Below are 22,907 nucleotides of genomic sequence, written 5' to 3' on the forward strand. Positions count from 1 at the left end.
TAATTGGCCTCACCTCATCTATCTCCTGAACACTTTGGGGAGATGCTACAGAGACTGCTTCAGCCCTTTTTTTTTTTTTTTTTGGATACTTTTGGAAAAAGAAAGGAAGGGTCTCTGTTAGCATTACAAAGACTGTTTTGATATAGTAAAAAAAAAAAAAAAACTAGTGGAAATAACAAATACAGTGAGAACAAATCAAAACAATAACTCAAGAAACCCAACACCAACAAACAACACACAAATAACCAAAACATACAAAAGAACAAAAAACCTTCTTAAACACCAAGGAAATAACACTGCGTGTGGTCTGTGCAGAAATGTGTAAAATACAACTTTTCACAGAGTGAGAGTTTCCAGTTTGTTCAATTTGGTGTATGTGCATGTATGTGTGCAAGTGTGTGTATGTATGTGTGTGTGTGTGTGTGTGTGTGTGTGTGAACTTGAAGTTTCCTCTTTTTCTATTTGTTAGAAGCATCAGTGACTCTCACTAGCACGTTGATTCTCACTGTAATTTGATAGATTGCCTTGTTCTGTCATATGAAGCCATGTTTGAAACAACAATTGGGACATATTATTGAAAAACTACTACAAGCAAAACACAAGTTGATTGTCTCCAACAATGCTTTTGATCATGAAATATCTGGTATCCTGAAAGGTAGAGTTTTATTGGAATGACTCTGGTATGAGTTCACTATGATCGAATGCAGGGAGGCCCAGTTGAACTTTCCAGAGATGATTGGGAAGCCCGGCGGGTTAGGGGAGTGACTGTGGGGTCCACCAGTGATGAAGGTGGGAACAATTTGTACCATCCAATGACCATGCTGGAGAGATCGAGTTCTTCCAACAAGATTTGAGCCACACCCATGAAACATTTATGGTCCATTCTGCCATAGTCTCCCCAGACAATCACCTGTAGAGACACAGAAACGCAACATAATTGAACTTTTTCTTCTTCACATGGTTGATGGGTTCAACACATCTATTCAGTAAACATAGGCCAGTCAGTGAAGGAGAGGAAATGCATTCAACTCCAAGGAGGAAGCATAGATAAGAAGAATTACTAATGTTACGGTGCTTAGAAACATTTGGCAATAATTTCAAATTTGAAAGAATGAGAGTATTATTATCCTAGTCAGTGAGAAGTATTATCTATATAAGCTGTGCTAAAGAAATAAAGATCTATTAAAATTAGCATACTACAGTGACACGGTCACATCAATGTTTATAGAAGCTCAATTCACAATAGCTAAACTACAGAACCAACCTAGGTACCCTTCAACAGATGAATGGATAAGAAAATGTGATCTCTCTCTATATTTCATTATAATGAAATACTACTCAGTTATAAAGAAGAATAAATTTATAGCATTTTCTGGTACACAGATGGAACTGGAGAATATCATGTTAAGTAAAATAAGCCAATCCCAAAGAACCAAAGGATGAATGTTTTATCTGATATGTGGATACTAACTCACAATAAGGGGGTGGGTAGGGAAGAATAGAAGTACTTTGGATTAGACAAAGGGGGATGAAGGGAAGAGAGGGGGAATGGGAATAGGAAAGATAGTAGAATGAACTGGACATTACTATCATATGTGCATATATGATTACACAACCAATGTAATCTATATCATGTACAACCAGAAGAATGAGAAGTTATACCCCATATATTTAAAATGTCAAAATACATGCTACTATTATATATAACTAATAAGAACAAATAAAAATATAAAATTATGTAAATCCAACATCTTTCTTGTATAAGTACTATCTAATAATCAATGTAAATGACTGTATAGTTCTAAAGAGTAAAATTTTTAACCTTGGAGGGCAAAGCAAACAATTTAACTCAGGTTACCAATGAGTGCATGCACCATCAGTATATAAAAATAATAACATTATTTACTTCACTTTTTATATTATAGACTTGGTAGTAAAGTGAAAGGTTGAAAAATGACTGTGAGCTGGTGGTACCTTTTGAGGATTTGCTTGACAATTTTGATTTGATAGGATGTTAATAAGTAGTTGGCTCATTGATAGGTATTGCAATCTGGATGCTCTCCCACTGCTGTTGGGTAAGCTTTCCATCACATGTAATGCCCAGGCTCTACGAACATTCTTCAGTTATCCATCAAGGTTCTCTACTGAATGCATTCAACTGCTTTACACAAAGGGTGGGTGAATCCTGCCATTGCAACTTACTGAGTAACTTTACCAAATTAATCTCTGTGCTCCTCAGACATAGTCTTTAACATGATAACAATATTTATTGTACATGGTAGTTACAAACTTTCAAAAGAGAATGGTATATGAGCACCCATCAAATCTATCCTGGGTTCACCACGGTGCTTATATGCTTCTCTTTTTATTCTCCTTTCTTCCTCTTTTTAGTTCATGTCTGGTACACAGTAATTCTCAATTATCCATCTATCTATCTAAGTATCTATCTATCTATCATCTATCTATCTATCTATCTATCCATCTATCTATCTATCTATCATCTATCTATCTATCCATCCATCCATCCATCCATCTGTTGAGGCGAGGAGAAGGATGAGACAGGGCAAAGGTAGAAGGAGAGGATGGAGAAAACGGAGACAGAAAATAAAAATTTTGTTTTCCACTTAATCCATCAGATATTGTTAATACTATATATTTTTATATTGAAAATTAACTATTTGTGGTTATTTTTTCTATGCAATAATATAATATTACCACTGAATTTTATTCTTTTCATGTTTGTCCATGCCTTTGGTATTTATATGGTTAACATAGAAATTATAATGTCAAAGGCCAAATTATTACTGACCTGAAGAACTTTACCCTGCGGACTTTCATCAAAAATCAGGGACTGCTGATACAAAGGATCAAGGGTTTTCCGTGCAATTCTTGTCTTCTTCTTGGCTATACAGGCTCCATTTTCCAAAAGATAAACTTTGACATATGGTGCTAAACAAAGGTAGATTAACAAAAAGAAATTAGTATTTGGATGCACTTTTGTTTTTAAATTAGAGAATACCTTATTAGAGAATTAGAGATGCTTATTTGACTATTTCCCATTAACTATTTAGATCGCTTGAAATATCCATTGCTCTACAAATTCTATTTCTAAACACCTACATATTAGCACTACTATCATTTTCTTCATTTTAAACAAATGTATACAAAGTTATCTTGAAGACTTTTGACTTCCTTGGTTTATGGCAGGCATTACAATTCAGGTTTATATTTTAAAGCTCACTTTAAAATTAGAACTAAATTCTTTTTTCTTCTTATTTACAAATATATGGAAAGAAAATAATTGGTACAACTTAAGAATGTACTGTATTTAAACTTTTAAAAATATGATGATACTCCTTCTAATATCTTCTAGCAGAATAATCATGCAAAGAAAATTCAGGTCCACTTTTATACAATCAGAGATCACAGAGTAGCTGTCTTTTTAATCAGTTGGATGATGCACTAGCAAGCATATAAAATGCAAATGCAACAAACGTCTCAGGGTTCTGCCTAATATTCACTGGACCATGCTCTGATGTTGTCTGTGTACTTATTAATGAGCAGAACTTTCCCTCACCAGGTGTCGATTTGGAGCCAGGTTTTTGCGTCAGGCTTCGTGCTCTAATAACTTCAACTTCTAATTGGCCCTTTTTATCCTCCATTCCAATTTGTATATCACCTGCAATTGGAGGCAAAGGAAAATGTCTCAGCTTCTTTGCAGTTATGAGCAGTTAAAAAGCAGAGGCCCCTAACAAACTCCAACTATCTTTATGATCTTTAAAAAGAAATTAATTTTAGGAGGGCCTGCCCTAACCCACTTTTACTTCCTGGTTTTCAAATCAAATTTTGATCTTTCTCTGTTACTAATCCATTTTAAAAGATTCATAATTAGTTGAAAAAAATCACCAACTACAACACTGAAGGATTTACATGAGTCTATATTCTAATGAGCTCTTTCCTCTATTGTCATCCATTTGCTTATTAATGAAATATTTAATTATTTGTCTTTCCATTATTTATAGAACACTATCATTAATATTTTGATGAATATCATAGTAATCTCATAAGTACTTTTTTCTGTCTTTGCATCTATGTATCATCATCTATGTATCATACGTTGTCATTTTATTGACCAACAGGCCACTGAATGGATGTGTATTTACCTATTTAACCTGCCCCCTATTGATGAAAATATGGGTTATTTACATTGTTATGATTATAAAAGAATTCTGATGAACAATTTTAGAAGAATTCTTGTATACTTGGTCAATTATTTCTTGGACATTAAGTTCCTGGATTTTAAGTGTATGTATCTATGGACATTCATACATTCCATGTACATCAGCAAACATCCTTTCGAAAACTAAAACCTTTCTTTAGAAAGGCTATCACTAGAAATATGTATCTTCCCATTTCCCATGCTCATTTTAAAAAAATGTTTTAGTTGCCAATGGACTTTTATTTTGTTTATTTATATGCAGTGCTGAGGATTGACTCCAGTGCCTCACACATGCTGGGCAAATGCTCTACTACTGAGTCACAATCCCAGCCCCTCCCATCCTCATTTTGGTATGAGGAATATATCTAAGTTTTGTCAAACTGATGGTTTAAAATTTATGTTAATTTGCATTTCTTTGGTTATTCGGGAGGCAGAGGCTTATGTAGCCCCACTATAGTTTGATATGAAATTGGGTTAGCAATTAGAAAGAGTAGGAGATAGGTCCCTCATGTTTATTTCTTTGGAATGTTAGTTCCAGAATTTTCATGTATCCTGCATTCACAGTTTTTGTAATTCATCTGTGAAAACATCTTGACCTATCCCCCGACCCCTCTACTAATTTTTAGTGGTTAGAATATTTCATACTTATACTCCTATCCATGCTTATACTTCTATCCATGTTTTTCTACCTTCTATTTCCTCTTAAATTATTTTTGATGGGTTATATTTTTTAAAATATAGATCTCAAGACAGATTTCCAAATTGTAGACACTTGTGTAAGTGGTATCATCTAGCAACTTTCTTTCTTCACTTAATGTTTCTTAGACACCCATCCAAGCTGATGTATAGACATCTAGATCTTTCCTTTCAGTAGCTATATGGTAATCTATTGTGTGAGTAATTCCATATTTTATTTAACTAATCTCCCTTTGCAGGCCTTTTTACCCCTCTATATGGGTCCATTTTAAAAAGTGTTGCAGGGACTGGGGCTGTGGCTCAGTGGTAGAGCACTTGCCTAGCATGTGTGAGGCCCTGGGTTCGATCCTCAGCACCACATAAAAACAAATAAATAAATAAAAGTATTGTGTTTATCTACAACTAAAAAAAAAAAGTGATTCAAAGACAGTTTTGAAGATACATAATTATAAGTGGAACTGACTGGTCATAGCACATACACATTTTCATTTTTACTAAATATTGACATATAATTCAATCTGGGACTGAATCAATATTTAACTTCCAACAATCGTGTGTGAGGATAGGTATTTCTAAAAGTACTTGTCTTTATACTGAAACATTTTTTTCCTGGTCAATCTGGTGTGTATACACATGTACAAATACATGTTTGTATAAACTCTATCAGACTAAGTAAGCTCCATTCTATTCCTAGTTTACTGAGATTTTTTTCCTGGAATTTTTTTAAATTGTAGATTGACACAATATTTTTATCTTACTTATTTTTATGTGATGGTGAGGATCAAACCCAGTGTCTCACATGTGCTAGGCAAGCACTCTACCACTGAGCCATAACCCAAGCCTCGAATTTTAAAATCATAAATTAATATTGAATTTTATCAAACATTTCTTCTGCATATATTAAGATGGTCACTTTTAGTCTTTAATTAGATTAATGTGGCAAGTCATATCAGTTTATCAAATGTTAAACCAGCTATGTGTTTGTGGAAAAATACTATTTGGTTGTGATATTATTATTTTTAATATTGCTGGATATTTTTGCATAAGATTCATAGGGACTTTGGAAAGTATGACTGATGTTTATTTCAGTTTGGAAAATTTCTCAGTCATTGCATTACATTTATTTATTTATTTATTTTGGTACTGTTGATTAAACACAGGGGCACTTAACCACTGAGCAATATAATCAGCCCTTTTTATATTTTTATTTTGAGACAAGGTCTTGCTAAGTTGCTTAAGCCCTCATTAAGTTGTTGAGGCTGGCTTTGAACTTGCAATCCTCTTGCCTCAGCTTCCCGAGCTGCTACTGAGATCACAGGTGTGTGTCACTGCCTTAATCATTGCATTTTTAATTGTGTGTTCTGCATTATACTCTCCTCCCTTGTTCTGAAACTTTAATTACACATTTATTAAACCTCGCCTTTTATCCCCATCTCTTAACTTCTTATTTATATTTTCCATTCATCTACATCTGTGATAAATTCTGGATAACTTCTTATGGCTTATTCACTGGTTATTCAATTCTCTCCCCAGCTCTGCCTAAACTACTGGTAACTTAACCATTCAGTTCTTAAGCTTAGTTCTGTTTTTCAAATCTAGAATTGTCATTGTGTTCTTTTTAGTGGTTTTTATTTTCTAATGTCATTCACCATCTTTTTTTTTTTAAAGCTCTTTGAAACATGTAAGTATTTTTAGTTTAAATATTAACTTTAATATCTGGAATCATTTAAGTTTTTTCTCCATTGTTTGCTGTTTCTACATTTAAAATTATTTTGGTTTTCCTTTCATGTGTGCCTGGTGTTTGTGCTTGATGTCTGAAAATTGTTTTTAGAAAAAAAAAGTTGTTACTTAGGATGTTGTCTTTATCAGAAATGATTTATTTTTGCTTTTGCAAGGTGTCTGCAATCTTGGATCACTTTAATCAATATCAAGGACTTATGTAATTAGAGCCCTAGCTTCTACAGAGTTCCACCTACTTCCAATTTGCACAGATTTTCAGGATAGAGATCATTCAGATTCCAACAGAAAGCAAGGACAGATCAAGAGGCTAACTCAAATTCTTGGCCTAAGTCTTACAAGTAAAAAGATACACAGCTCAGCTCCTTAGACCCTCTGCAGGGAAACACAAAACAGTAAATGCCTCCAGTATAAGAGTAGCTGTGGACATAGGCTCACCATTATCCAAGGCATCTGTACTCCTCAGGATCCAGGCACTGAAGCAAACATGTTGATATTCTAGGCATTTTCAGTAGGTGGTTTGGTATGAATTACCTACTTCACCATTGGTATAGCCAAATTATCTGTATCTTTTTTGTGAACATTTTTATTATTTTTTTTTACTTTATATTTATGTCTGATGAATAGTAACATATAGCTATGTTTTGTTTCTTCAATATCATTGATCCTTTAATGTTTGAGAAAAACTTATTTCATGTATTGTGATTAATTTTAAAAGTAGATTATTTTTTGTTATTTTATTTTGTATTCCTTTAATTGACCTATTTTTGTTCCTTTCTTTTTGTCATATAAGCACATTCATTTATTTATTTTGTCCATCCCTTTACTAGCATAGAATTGAAATATTTTATTTATTTTATTTTAGAGGCTATTAAATATTTAACACATGGACTCCTATTTTTATATTTATACCAAAGTCCAAAATTAGTGTTTCTACTTATTCCCCAAAAAGAGAAAGATCTTTAGAACTCTCATGTAGATTTTGACCAGCATCCTCATTTTATTTTGTTTTATATTGGTTTTTTTCCTGGATGCTTTTCCTTGTTTTGTTTAGGTTACATAATAATTATTAATTCACTTTCTTAATGAAACAAGTTTCATTCATTTCTTTCATCATTGCTCCTTATATTTCATTCTTTTTAGTTTATTCTTCTTGCTAAAGTATATCCTTTAGTAAAGAGTAGTAAACTTTGAGGCTGTGTGTAAATATGTATGCCTCTATTTCATCTTTATTCTTGAATAAAAGTTGATAGTTCTTTTCTTCAGCATTTTGAGAATCATTTCTTTTAAAGGCTTTTTATTTATTCATTTATTTATTTTGTATCGCTGAAAAATAAAACCTGTTAATTTACTTTGTTTCCTGGCGAGGCAATCTTCTTTATCTTCCTTATGACTCTTCTTCATGACTTGAGTTGAGGTCCTAAAATATCTCAATAGTGCATTATCCTTTTTTGTTTTGCAATAATCTTCATTTCAGCACTCAGTAGGTTCTTTCTTTTTTTGTTTGTTTTTATTTTTTGTACTTGTAAATGTATGCCTTTATTTTATTTGTTTATATTTATGTGGTGTTGAGGATCGAACCCAGTGCCTCATGCATGCTAGGTAAGAGCTCTGCCACTGAGCCACAACCCCAGTCCTCAGTAGGTTCTTTCACTATCTCAGATTTCATATTTTTCTTAAGTGGCTCCACTGCCATTATTGTGTTTTTTCTAAAACGTTCTCTATTCTCTCTTTGGGATCCTATTAGCAAAAGTTTGAATTTGTTAGTTTATTCTCCCTACATCTCAAATTCTCAAATTCAGGCTGAATTGGGGTGATTTTTCTATGATGCTCCTTGCATTTCACTAATTCTATCTTTAGCTACATTCAGTACATCATTTAGCTCATGAACCAAGCTGTAAATATTAATCATTATAGTTTTCATTCTCCAATTCATTTTCTTAAAACTATATTCTTGGTTTTGTTTAACAATCTCTTTTTTCCTGTGGATTACTTATAAAACTTTATCTCTGAAAATGATATTATAACTAAGTTTCTAAGTTATTTTTAGTTGACTTGACCAGCTTCTCAGGTGTGAATTCTATTTGCCGTATCAGTTGATTAACTTCATTGTTCCAGACTTTCTCATTAGCTTCATAATTCTGTTTTAGACTTTAGCTCCTAGAGGGGGTCTCTTATTTTTTTCATTTAAACTTTTAAAAGGTTTTTATTAATTATATGCACAGAGTATACATGGCCAAACAGCTGTGTAAGATCTATTTTTAGTATAAATAACAGACAACAATTCCCTCCTCAACTTCTGGCCTTCTAAAAGTCACTTCTCAAAATTTTCAATATTTTTATCTATTTTTTTTGGCATTTTCCTGTTTTTGAACACTAGTTTTAAGTATTACTAACTCCCAATTTTGATCTCTTTCAACTGTCTTCCAAACTTTGCCACATACCTGACAATTTCTGTCATTCATCTATCCCAACATTTATATAATTATGATTATGTAACCTTATTTATAGCTGTATGAACCAGAAAACTATAGTTACTTCTCCTTTTTTCCATACTTAATAAGTGTCATTTTATAAAAGCCTTTGCTTACATTTTTTAAAGAGAGAGTGAGAGAGGAGAGAGAGAGAGAGAGAGAGAGAGAGAGAGAGAGAGAGAATTTTTTAATATTTATTTTTTTTTAGTTATCGGCGGACACAACATCTTTGTTTGTACGTGGTGCTGAGAATCGAACCCGGGCCGCACGCATGCCAGGCGAGCGCGCTACCACTTGAGCCACATCCCCAGCCCCTTTGCTTACATTTTTATCACTAATTCAAACCCTTATTCTCTCCTTTTTGCTTGTCTTCCATAAAAGCAAAAACATTAAGTATCCTATAGATTTTGCTTTATAAAACCTGACGTGCTACAGTTTGTACAGATTCTATTAAAATCTTCCTATGCTGTTATCTTTAGATCTTTCTGTACTGTCATGGTGAGTATCCCATAATTATCTCTTTTTTGTGAGGAAAGGAATTTATTCACTGGATCTATCTTCCTCTTTTTTGGCTCACAATTTAAAAAGTTCACTTAGTTCATTTTGTTGAAGTAAATCCTCTAGTAGTTTTCTGATAAGTGCTGGATATGAGGAGAATAACTTGAGAATTTGCTTGTCCAGGTATGCATTATTCTATCCTCAAACTTATTTGGCTGGATCTTATGCTCTAGATTGGAAATCAGTTGTTATTCAGCATTTTGAAGGTATTGCTTAACAGTCTTCTGGTTTTCAGTATTATTATTGAAGAGTTCAATAAGAATCTGACTTTTTGGTAGATTTGTATAGCATTAAGTTGTCTCTCAGGAAACTTGCTTGATTTTCTGTTAATTGCCAGTGTTGCAAAATTCCATGATGATGTATGTCTTTCAGTTAATCTATTTTCATCCAGTTTGTTGGGTATTCCATGGATCCTATCGGGCTGGAATCTCATGTCACCCAGGAAAATATCTGTTGTAGTTGTTACATATAATTTTCTCCATTTATCATCTTTTTTAAAAAGTTTACTTTAGAGTATACTATGCTAATATAGGTTGAATGACCTTTATCCAAAATGCTTGGAACCAGAACTGTTTCAGATTTCATATATATTCAGATTTTGAAATGTGTACATATGTATATTGTATGTATGATATACATATATCATATTATTTCATAAATGAAATTCATTTATGTTAAAGTATATCTTATATATACTTCAGGCTATATATATATAGCCTGAAGGTGATTTTATACAATATTTTTACTTTGCTTGTGTTTTATCTGGAAGTTGTTACAGATATTGGGATCCTCAACTTATAGATGTTTTCTTTCCTTTTATTTTTATTTTTTTGAAACCTGAATATTTTAACTGAGGAAAAACGAAAACCTAAAAATATACACACTAGGCCACAATTATTTATAAACACATATGTTTCAACTTTTCTATTAGGAACAGCAATTCTTAAACCATAATTGTCTAAAGCCATCTTCTGTGGCATGTATGTATCCTCCTTGCAACCAAAGGTAATTAATTATCTCTGAGTACATAAACCTAAAATTTGTATTAGGACTACCTAAACCACTGTGGCAGTGCTGAGACTACCATACAAAAGGAATGAACACAATACCAATATCTGTTGTTTAGCATAAACATCACCTTTTCAATTTTTTTAACTCTCCAACTTCAGTTTGATCCTTTGGAAGTTCTTGCTCACTCCAAGATGAAGTATTTTCCAATAATCTTTGTCTAACCTCCTTTTTTTTTTTAACAATTGATTCTAAAATATTACACATTTTTTAATAAGTTGTAAAGTATGGAGGCAATTTCTTTAATCATTTTTCACATAAACAGTTATGCCAACATAGTTTTCTGAGTATTCCATCTCTTTTTCTGCATGCTGTGAAATGGCACCTTTATCCTATATTTGGATCTACCATAGAATCTGTCTTGATAGAGTTTTATGGTCATTCAAGGTTTATGGCTCATTTTATTTATTTTGTCTAATTTCTCAAATAAGAAAAGTGTACTAGAAATTAGAATAGTCATTTGTAACCAGGAACACCCTAAAGTATTGTTTCTAATTTGTATTACTGTTACACTAATTTATACGATTTTGTCAACCATGAAACATCAGCTTTTCTGTAGGAGAATGATTCTTACCCATTGCAGGGGTGGCAAGGGTTTGGCGGCCAACAAGCTGGGCTGGTCCCAGTCCATCAAGAAAATCACTGAACTGACTGTCAGCTCCTAGTCGCACTCCAGGAAATATTAAGCTATTAGCAAAATGACAAAAACCAAAAAACAAACAAACAAACAAACAAACAAAAGACAAAATGTTAGTTCTCCCACATTTATTCTTTTCTGTGGTGCTGGGATCAGCTCAGGACCTTGTGCAGGCTAAAGTCCTGAGTTGATCTAGATTCTCTTTGTTAGTTTCCATTTGACTAATTCTGATCATGAAACATAAACACTATTTAGACAATCTGTTTACTTACTATTTGCATCATCTGTAAGAAAAGGTCTAAAGTTAAATTAAGATGAGATTCAGGAGTTGTTTTTCTTTTTGGTTCTGGGGATTGAACCCAAAGGCACTTAACCACTGGGCACAACATCTCCAGCCCTTTTTATTTTTTGAGACAGGGTCTCACTAAGTTACTTAGGGCCTCACCAAATTGCTGAACCTGGCCTTAAACTTGTTATGCTCTGCCTCAGCCTCCTAAACTGCAGGGATTACAGGCTTGGGCCACTACACCTGGCAGGAGAGTTTTTAATATATTGAGTGAACACTTCTAAAACCATATCCATATCTCTACACAAATGTATTACTGACAAATAAGATGTAAATTTTAATGTTATCAATCTTACATAGATAATTGCTCATGAACATTAAGTAACATGATGTTAAAATTTAAAACAGTGGTTAATAATTTCTTCAATAAATACTACATCACAGTACGAGTCCTTCTTTACAAATAAAATGTATAATTTATTCTTTGAATGAATTAAATGTTCAAATTATTTGAGGATTTTATTTAGTCCAGATGAAAATCAGTTGGCTAAAACATGTCTATTTCTTTCAAAAATATGACTGACTAAAAGCCTAAGTGTATAAGCCACACAAAAGGGGTGACTGTGTTCTTTTTGTTTATTAATGCAACACTCTCTGAGGAACAAGCACCATGCTTGTCACATAGCTGGCTTTCTTTTTGAAGTAACATATTTCTTTATGGCATGGCTTTCTTTTTTCTTTGTGCTTTTACACATTAATTTCCTACTGTTCAAAAAAATTTAACAGTATACAGAATATTATCCCACTCAGACTAAGAAAATAAATCTCTGAGAGTTAAAGTGGTTTATACATAGTAGCATAAATTTTCTTTCTTTTGTATCAGAAAATAGGTCTTTCATCTTTCATTTGCACATTGGGTTATACTACATTATCAAACTTTGGTATTTTGTAAGCAAGTTTATCTCAGTAACTTTCACATTTGCTTTTTTTTTTGTTCTTAGCTACACCTTGCCTGAAGCATGCACATCAATCATTTGATCAAATAAACAGGGGCCAACTAGTTTCAAGAATGGGAAAGAGTATCATAATTGTTAACTTGCATAATTTTATTTCATTGTAAAAGCAATATAGAAAGTTTCCAGCAAAAGAAAATGAAATTTTAATAGTAGATTGGGTACAAGTAATTCTAGTAGTAATGGATGAATAATTATAAAAAAAATTTGTGTATGGAGAATCTCCACGTAATAATTATTTATTTACAAGAGGTACTACCCAAATGAAAGTTCAGTTTTACCAGAAAAATTCTTAAGCATAGGCAAATGCAGATTTTCTTTATGGTCCATATAAAATGGTTAAGAACTACATAAATAAACTCAAAATATATTTTTTCATAATTAGCTAATTTCAGAACTAAAACTTCAACCATCAAAATAATGAGGTAGATAGATCCTGGAGTATTTTCCCCCTAGGATAAAAATGAGTTAACAATGTTTTAAAATCAATAAATTGTAAGTTGCTTACAACAACACGGAGCCCAAATAATTTGGAGAAACCTAGGAAAATCAGAAAATAGTTCCTCACTTCTGAATTTTAATTGAGATTTTGGTGACAGGGCATACTATGAATTTTCCTTATAAAAGAATCCATTAAATGTAGCATTTCTATACCATATAATCAGAAGATTCCTCTAGTAAAGATTAGCTTTACTAGATAATGTAAATGGCTTATTTAGAGTAACTCTGCTCTTTTTTTTTTTTGCCTTTGAGGGACCAGGTGCAGAATGGTGATTGAAAGAGGTCACGCTGGTGTAAATGGATGGTGAAACTCAGGTTACAAGAAGCAGCAGCACAGTAACCCTAGGGGGCTTTGTTCTGCTGATCACCACACAGCGGCTGGTCCTCAGGCCATAGGACTGCTGACTCACTTACTTTCCCTCAGAGCTGTAACTGTTGATGCTGCCATCAGTGGACTCCCGACTGGGCTGTCTCACCATCTTCCTCATTTCCGCTGCCATTCCTGTTTCTGTGCTTCTCTGAATGGTACTTTTTAACTTCTTGTGGCCCGACTCTGACAGGAGAGAGTGAAAGAAACCCTAAGTTCTATTTAGATAGTTTTTGCCCTGAGTGTCAATAGGTCTTAAAAATACCATAGTGAATTTTCCTTGTAATTATACATTTAATCAGGAAAGTAGTAGTGTCAGAGAATAATTTGCTGAAGTAAATCTCTTTACTAAAGGGTGCTTTGGCTAAAGTACAGCAGAAGGTGAACCATGGCCATAGTTCCAGACAGAACCTAAATGTCAATGAATCAAAATGAACTCAGTGTATTATGGCTGCTGAAAACATCAGGGAAAATTCAGATTTATCACAGAACAGTTAGATGAAAAGATAATATTGAACAAACCAATGGGTTTCTCCCAGTCTGGAACTCTCCAAGCTTGTGGGAACAGACCTAAAGGAATAGGTCATGTCCTTTAAAGAGACACTTCCAAGTATGAAAAATAACAGATTTGGTACCATGAGGTATTAGAAATTCTCATAAAGTGAAGCAGTAGTAATTTCTTTGATGATTTTCACAACACTTTAACATATACTAGTTACATATGCATATAGGTAATGTGAGTAGATACAAGGTACCATCCTAATTCTAAGGCAACACAGCTTATCTCATGGCCTTTTGGTGCAGCTGCATGACTTCTGACTGGCAGTTCTGGTGTATGTCTCCATTTGCACTGTGAATTATGCCAGCCAGTCATGTTCATGTTCTTGATACACTCTAAGTTCAGAGCAATTTCCTCGAGCGCCCCCTGTGAAATGCACTAGCCAGTATTCTATTCATAGCATGGAAATGAAACTAAAACTTTTGATTATACATATGAGCAGCACCAATAGTTCAAACAAAAAGACTTTTTTCCATCTGCATATTCTATAAGTATTTCGGGTTTACTTTCTGTTTTCCGTATAGTATCATCCAATATCCATTAATAATATATGAAAATGCTCTATAAATGTTACCTACAAAATACAAACATAAATGTCTTTCCTCAGAAATTGTCTGTAGAGTAGGTACACTCTTAGATATGCCATTTGAAAGGCAGCATTTCTTCCTCTGATTTTTGGTCAATGAAATCCCTTTGTAAATTGTCTAGTCAAATATATAACAGACTCAGTACTGATGCTTTTTATATATTTTTTAGCAGGTTGATTAAATTTTTATTGCTTTATTGTTCTTAACTTTCTTATTGCTATTTTTGTTTCCAAGATCAATGTAAGTATCAAATATTCAAGTATTCCATAAATTAAAAATTCCTTCTCATTTCATTCCTCTAAAGGAAGATGATGGTTAATAATTTAGGAGCTATTTTTCTTTATGCCCATGCTTGCTTTTCACTTTGCTTCTGTGATCAGTACTCTTATATTTTGTCTTTTCTCACTGGTTGCTCCACTTCAGTCTCTTATATGAGAACCTCTTCCTCTATAAGACTTTCAGCTATAGGAGGACTGAGCATTTAGACATTTGTAGTTTTTTCTACACTTGCTTCCCAAGTTATCCCAAGCAAGAACTTTTAGGCCTTCCAAATGTGTCTTCAGTTCAATCCTACCCTTTCTCCTAATCGCCAGTCCATTTAGGGTTCTAACAGGCATCCCAACATTAACATAGACAAAGTGGGACTGCTCCCCACCTCTGTCACCAACTACTCCCTCAGCAAATGGCACCTCCACTCAATTGTTCTGGTCAAATCCCTGTAGTCATCCTCAATTTCTCTTTGTAACACAACCTATGTCCAATAAATCAGCTAACCCATGTGCTTTTTTTATTCAAATAGATCATAAACCTGATACTCTCCCTCTTCTCCACTGCTCCAGTCCCACTTCAAGCCACTCTTGTCACTCAGACAACTGTAATATCCACCATACAGGCCTCACAGCTTGCATTCTTTTCTTCCTTAGAACATTGTCTACAAAATAGATTGATTTAAAAGATGTAAACCTTAACATGTCACTCCTTTGCACATCTTATAATGGCTCATCATCAAAATTAAGGAAAACTCAAATTGTTATCATGGCTCACAAAGTACTAAATAATTTGGCCCCAGATATCACCTTCTCTCTCTCATTCCATGTCCTTGTTCTCCCAGCACACAGCCTTCCTTACAGTCCTTGAACACTCCAGCATGCCTTCTCAGGGCCCTTCTTACCCACTGGCTGTCCCTTCTGTTCTTGCCTTGCTTCCTCACTTCATTCAGACCACTGCTTCAATGTCACCTCCTGAGAACAATTTCTTTTGATCCCTATCATTCTCTGTTCCCTTGTGCTTTGTTTTTCTTCATAGCACTGCTTTGTCTGCCATCAAACCACCATCTGTTTGTTGTATGTTTCCCAGGTAGAATCTAATTTCCAGGAGGGCTGATGCATTCTGAGTATTTCTTCCTGTTAACTTGAGTATTCCCGGAACAGTGGTTATAAACTCTACTGTGCAAATTTTCTCATTCCATTCAGTTTAACACAATACTAACAGTTCTGTATTTACTCTTTATAAGATTGTACTGCTCCATTACAGTTATGTGGTTTCAAAATTAAGCCACCTATTTGTTGATGGGCATTTTGATGTTTCCAGTTGTTATAGGAGAATTTTTATAGAATAAATTCCTAGAAGTTGAAATGCTAATAAAATGGCAGAAATGTTTAATATTAATAGGGATTTCTAAGTTGTTGTTTAAAAACAATGTAGCAATTTACAGTCCTACCAATATTCACATGGATGTCTCAATTTTCCCCATCTATGACTCAAGAATTCTGTTCATCCTTTTTGGTGCGGCTTGCCCATCTGACTTGCTATGGTAGATCACATATACTTATTGAAGACAAGGAAATTCCTGCCTTGCTTCAGTTAGAGCCATTTAAAAAACTTTTTTTTTCTTTTTTCTTTTGTAGTTGTAGATGGACAGCATGTCTTTATTTATTTTTTTACATGGAGCTAAGGATAGAACCCAGTGCCTCACACATGCTAGGCAAGTGCTCTGCCACTGAGGTACAGCCCCAGCCCGATATGGCCATTTTTCTTTTTAAGGGAATTTAGTTTAGTTTTGGTGGTTATTCATTTTTATGTTATTCCTTCTTCTTAGATGTAGTTCATTTAAGAAGTCACTGTGGGTAGAGCAACATTTCATTCATGTCCATAATACATTGGTTAGACTCTAGTGAGCAACAGGGCAAAGCTCATGTGTATACAGATTGAGCATCCCTAATCCAAAAATCTGAAATGCTCCAAATATCAAACTTTTTGAGTGCTGACACAATGCCACACCTGATTTCATGTGATGGGTTGCAATCAAAATGCAGGTGCACTGAAAACACTGTATTCTAACTTCAGGTTATGAATATATAGTATTTATGAAGCATAAATGAACTTGTGTTTAAATGTGGGTCCTGTCTCCAAGTATGTCATTTTATATATGTATGCAAATATTCCAAAATCTGAAAAAATATAGAAACTGAAATGCTTCTGATCCTGAGCATTTCAGAGGAGGGATGCTTAACCTACATCACCAAAGTACTGAGCCAGATACACTTATAACAAATGTTTACCAAAGGCAGTGTGAGGCAATACAGACATGGTGGAAAAATCCATCCACCCAACAATTATTTATGAAGCACCTACCATGTGTCATTAGCCTCTTAGATATTGGGGATATATTAATGAGTGACAAATTTCCTGCTCTTATGAAGCTTACATTCTACAGGAAAGGCAATGAACAATTAAAGATATAATATGGGTGGTAATAATTGCTATGGAAAAATATTAGGCAGTATAAGGGGTTAGAGCATGATGGGTAAAGCAGCAATGGTTTTATTTAAAAGGAGTCAGGTGTCATTAGGTAGGAGTATGGAGGAAGTGAGGACGTAAGTCATGAAACAGGGAAGAGGCAAGCAGTGCGCTGCAGGACAGTCGTGGCGACTGGTGGAGAGGCCTGGAGGTCTGGAGGCGGTGGTTGTCTTATAGTAGTACAGGTTCCCAAGCTTCTTCTCCAGTCTTCCTAATGTTTGCTGATGTTCACTCTGGCCCAGAGACTGTTGCCAAAGATTTCAGGGCTCTATGGATGGCTGACTGTCCAGATGACCATTGACTGTAGACTGTCAAGACCTGATTTTTCTTGCATTTACTAACACAGGTTTCAAATGGTTGTCATTCACTACATATTTGTTCAATGAATGACAAGAAACATTTTAAAATGGAATGATCTTTATTAGTTTGTTTGAAATTTTAAATTGAGATTTCCCGATTTTTTAAAGAAGAGTACATCTACAGAGCATCCCAAAATTCTTAGGTTGGGTTTTATGCCTTAATATTTTCCAAAGTATACACGCTACACACACTGGATAAATACCATTTGAGAGGTTAGTTATTAAACTTTCTATTGTACTTACCTAAGTTTGTGAATTTGAATACCTTTATAATTGTAAAGTTTTTGTTTTAGTCTGATGGGAGACGGCAGATGGACTGCTATCTAGCTGTTGCCTTATTCATATAAATAGATATTCAATGAAAAGAGCTTTGACAGGTTAAGCAATGTCAAGGCCCAGGTAGAGGTTGAATAAACAGTTCCAGCTTTGAATATGTCTTATTTAAATTCATAAGGGCTCTAATATTAAATTGGAATGTGAGGGTTGGAAGCAGTTCTGTTTTATACATGTTTTATATTTTTGAAAACTATAAATCTGGGTAAATGTAATTCATGCAACAAATCTGTTCAGCACTGATTCTGGGTCCAGTTTCTTTTAGATACTGGTGATAGAGCAATAATCCCAACAGACAAAATTGCCTGCCCAAGTGGAGCTTACATTCTAGAGGATAATGTGGCTCAACATCATGTCAGCAGCAAAAGCAGGATTAGAAACATGACTTTCTGAATCTCAGTCTTGTGATCATTCCAATATAATACAGTTCAAGAAAACACAAGAATGGTCTTATTTATTTAGCAAACATAAAAATGTTTTAGTCAAACAGATATTGTCATGTATACATTGATATACAAACTTACAATTACAAGCTCATTGCAAACTTTGTGAAAAATCACATATAATGTATGTGATTATTTGCATCTGTCTCCATGTGCTATAATAATAATGAATGCATTACACACGCAAAATTAAGGTGATATAAGGTGTTAAAGTGTTAATACTTGGAAAATATTGTTTTTAAGAATACCACCTTTATTAATTAAACGTAAAAATCAAAGAATCATTAACCTTATAAAGACTATGAGTCTACTATCAGGTTATGATATGAAATATGGTTTAAAAATGCTGTACCAAGTATTCTACAAATAACTAAAAAATTACAAAATAGTGCATTTTTATATTTTATAGTCACAAACACATGAAAAATTAGTAAAATCCATAATGTTTGGGGGCAACATTTTACCTATGTTGTCGAAGAGCGAACTTACTCTCAAATAATGTTCCAAAAGGTGTCATATTTACATATAAACTATTTCTCTCACTCTGCATAGTTGAAGGCATATATTATATTTAGAAACATTCCAGTGACTTAATTCACTTTAAAGATACTCATTAAGCATCAAAAGTCTATAATATAATATAATATGCATCATTCTAGAGATATAATAGTAAGAATGTGGAACAGGGCATACAAAACATGTGAGTATGCATCAAGACATGAGGAAAAGATCAGGCCTAGAGATAGGCAGACAGACAGAAGACAGATAGGACACAGCAACATGCAGATGTAACTATAATTTACGGTGCTAACTGTAACCACCTAGGGAGAAAATGGAGATAGAAATAAAAAGAGCAGACAGAATAAATCCTAAAATATTACCATGTTTAGAGTTTCTGAAGACAATTAAGAATTAAGGAGGAAGAAAAGGAGGACCTTTTAAGGTAAGGAGGGGAAATCAGAAGAAAGTGTTTTAAGAAGTGAAAAAAAAAATGCTTGATTATCACTTGGATTTTTTTTTTTTTTTTTTTTTTTGGCAAGTAAAAACACAGTAGTGATGTTGGTACTTCACAGCATGCAGATCACAGACTGAGTGAAGTAATAGTTAGGAGCCTAAAAGGGGTGGCTAGTCAAAAGAGTGAATGAGGTGAGTAAAGGGATAGCTCTTATGACTATTTTGAAAAAGTTTGTTATGATTGAAAGACAGTGTTTGGAAAGCCACATTGTATTGTTACAAGACGTTGTCTATTTTTTAGGCTCTGCGTTAGCAAAGCTTGATTCTATGTAGATGGATAGGGAAAAATACATTATTGAGAACAATATTGTTAGTTGGGGAGGAAGTTAAAGAAAGATAATAACTAGCGGATCCTACCAATTAACTAGAAAAATCAGTAAAAGAATAACACCTAGCTAGAGGCTGAGGCAGGAGGATCACAGGTTTGAGATAAGCCCAGACAATTTAAGTGAGACCTGCAGCAATTGATCAAGAAAGACCTTGTCTCAAAAGAAAACATAAAATGGCCAGGGGATATAGCTCACTGTAAAGTTCTCCTGGGTTGAATCCCCAGGACTCCCCCTCTAAAAGAAAAATACCTAATTGATTAAATTTTAAAAATTAGGTCCAAAAAATGCAATAATGTCCTACTTAGACTATGTAATCTTCTGATTACCTTAAAGTAATCCTACAGAGACAAGAAGAGAAGGGAAGAGAGAGAACATTTCGAACAGCAAGTATGAAACTGCAGCCTGCATCATCACTTAAGGAGCAGGTAGAAATCATGAGGTGCAAACTGCAGATCTTCTCCTCCCTTCTTTGGCTTCAGTTCCTGAAAGTGACTCGGTGTTTATGATTTCTAAAATGGAACATCAAAAAGAAAACTAATGACTGTGTCTGGTGTTTAAACAAAATAACAGCAACAGAGCCAAACTATAAAATCCTGCAGTACTGGGTTTACTGAGGGACTAGATTGCATCCAAGGGCTTTTCAAAGGAAATCTTAACTGTGTGGATAATGAAGGGAAAGGGGAATTGTGTGGCTGTATTTCAGGCCAGGAGAGTGGCACACTTAAGGGCCCTGAAATGAGAAAAAGGACTGTCCCTTGAGATAACTACGTTTCCTGAATAACCAGAGTTGGTTTACTGTGAGTAAAGTCAGTAAGATGTGAAGCCAGGGAAGTAAGCAAAGGAGAGACCGACCATATGAAATCTTTTATCTAATGCTCCAGGGTGTGTGATGGCCTATCACTGGGCTGCTGCTGTTGTATCATTATTAATGAGGATCAAGAGGTCTTGGTCCTACTAATACCAATACTATCCATATAAAATTGTGCATATTATGTGCAGTATGGTAGAGTAATATTATTCCACCTTACATCAGTCTGTGCCTGCAGACCGCTTACAGAGCCTGTCCAGGCCTCCCTTTCCTCAACTATGATGATGATGCTTAGCTCATAAGGTTATTTTTAGTGTTAAATAAATGAGATAATTCACAGAAAGTACTAAGCGAAAAAAAAAAAAAATGCCAGCAGTTCTCTTTTGCTAATGTCAGGTGCTTTCAAGGTTGTGGTGCCTTAAGAGTGCCACAATTTTCTTTGGCATTTGAACAAATAAACAAAAATATTCTTCTTGTGTTGTGCCAGGGTTTTGTTTTTACTACATCTCATTCTAAGCCAGATAAATACAACTTATACAAATTTCATATGTCTAAGGATTATTTTAAGAAAATTTCATGAGAGTCCTTTGATTTTTATGGTTTTCCACATTTTCTCTTACTTATTCTCCAGGTTATTCCTACAAACCATAAAGCCCACTGTTTTACTTTTGTCTATACATGTTCCACAAAGATCCACAATTGAAGAAATATAGTGGAGAAGTAGCTAAAAATAGTTTTATTCAGAATATCTTTGTAGGATGCATGAAATAAATTCCCTTGACTATTTTATTTTAATAGAATACTTCAAGTAAGATTCATGAAATAAATCCCTTTGATATTTTAATAGAATACTTCAAATCTTTTTCAATGATGTGCTTATGCTCTTGTATCCTCTCCTGTAACCTAGAAGAGATTTTTTTTTTTTTTTCTGTCATGAACATTAAGTTCTTTACGCAGACTGCTTGAGAAAAGTACTGAACACCCATATCCACTCATTCCTGCTCTGCCTCGGCTAACAGCTGCTCTCTGGTAGCAGTCAGATATTGTTAAATGTCTATAACATCTGGTCAGTCATGTCTGCTTAGACCACTCAATAATACCTATTTTCTCTGCAAAATATTTGCTAGCATGGTCTTGACTCTTCCTCTCCACCAGCTGGTGAAAATATAAGCAGTGGCAAATTCAAGATGGCCTTTTATGTGTTTTAAGTAATCTGTATATTGAATTAATAAATCTGCCCTAAAACATTCAAGTAAAGAGGTTTATAGTTGCTGAAATACACACCTGTACCACATCAGGTTTTGGCCAAAGCCAAGTCAGGGAGGAGGAAACATTAATGTGATGGACTTCTCACTCCTGCTGGTTGTTGAATTTCACAGCCTCCACATTTCCTAAGTGTTTCTAGTGCTCTGTCGTGACTTGTGTCCCCTAAACATGCATGTTGAAGCCTTGATCACTAGTACCTCAGAATGGAACTGCATTCGAACAGGATGAAGTCATTAGTGTGGCTCCAATCCAATCTGATTGGTGTCTTCATGAGGAATAAATTAGGACCAGAGAGAGGGGCAACTGAGGGACTACCCTGGAATAGGCAGAGGGTCAAGAAGAGGGCCTCTGGAGAAACCAGCCCTGCAGACATTCCATCTCAGACCTCTAGCTTCCAGAACTGTGAATATAATATACCTTTATGTACCAGTCACATTTTATTAGCAGACTAATACATCTAGGGGATGAATATGTTATTTTAACATTCTGAAGTTCTCATTTTATTTAATAAATGTGATGATTCAAATACAACTTAAAAAATGTGGGCATAAACAATCACCTATGTTGTCTGAGGATGAGGCCCAGGCTCATGGGCTGGGAAAGCCTTGTTTTTCAGCTTGCTTTGATTACAGATGATCTGAAGTATTATTACATAGGTATACCTAAATCATACAACCAACTCTTTATGCTCAGAAAGTTAGGCCTCAGATTTATTTGCCCAGGAGTAATAATTCACACTTCATTCTAATCTGTTTTCTTTATCTCCTTTGGTGGAAGTTGCTACTTTGGATGCAGCTGGATTCCATTTATTAAGTATAAACATGGAATATATCCTTATCATCTACCACTGTGAG

The 22,907-nt window shown here is 34.3% G+C and overlaps 1 protein-coding gene across 41 annotated transcripts in view; it reads right to left on the reverse strand.

Moving 5' to 3' along the window:
* Positions 1-691: 691 nt before the first annotated feature.
* The window catches only part of Rims1 (regulating synaptic membrane exocytosis 1), a 446,077-nt gene continuing 423,861 nt past the window's right edge, over positions 692-22,907 (reverse strand). For all 41 annotated transcript variants that reach the window (XM_076860004.2, XM_076860046.2, XM_076860031.2 and 38 more), the window contains 5 exons: positions 13,604-13,742; positions 11,327-11,439; positions 3,578-3,679; positions 2,810-2,949; positions 692-910 (listed from right to left, as the gene is read on the reverse strand). In XM_076860004.2, the coding sequence (XP_076716119.2) occupies positions 692-910; positions 2,810-2,949; positions 3,578-3,679; positions 11,327-11,439; positions 13,604-13,742 (713 nt within the window). The remainder of the gene's footprint in view (positions 911-2,809; positions 2,950-3,577; positions 3,680-11,326; positions 11,440-13,603; positions 13,743-22,907) is intronic.

The sequence above is a fragment of the Callospermophilus lateralis genome, chromosome 6 (assembly GCF_048772815.1).
Source record: "Callospermophilus lateralis isolate mCalLat2 chromosome 6, mCalLat2.hap1, whole genome shotgun sequence".
NCBI classification, from domain to species: Eukaryota; Metazoa; Chordata; class Mammalia; order Rodentia; family Sciuridae; genus Callospermophilus; species Callospermophilus lateralis.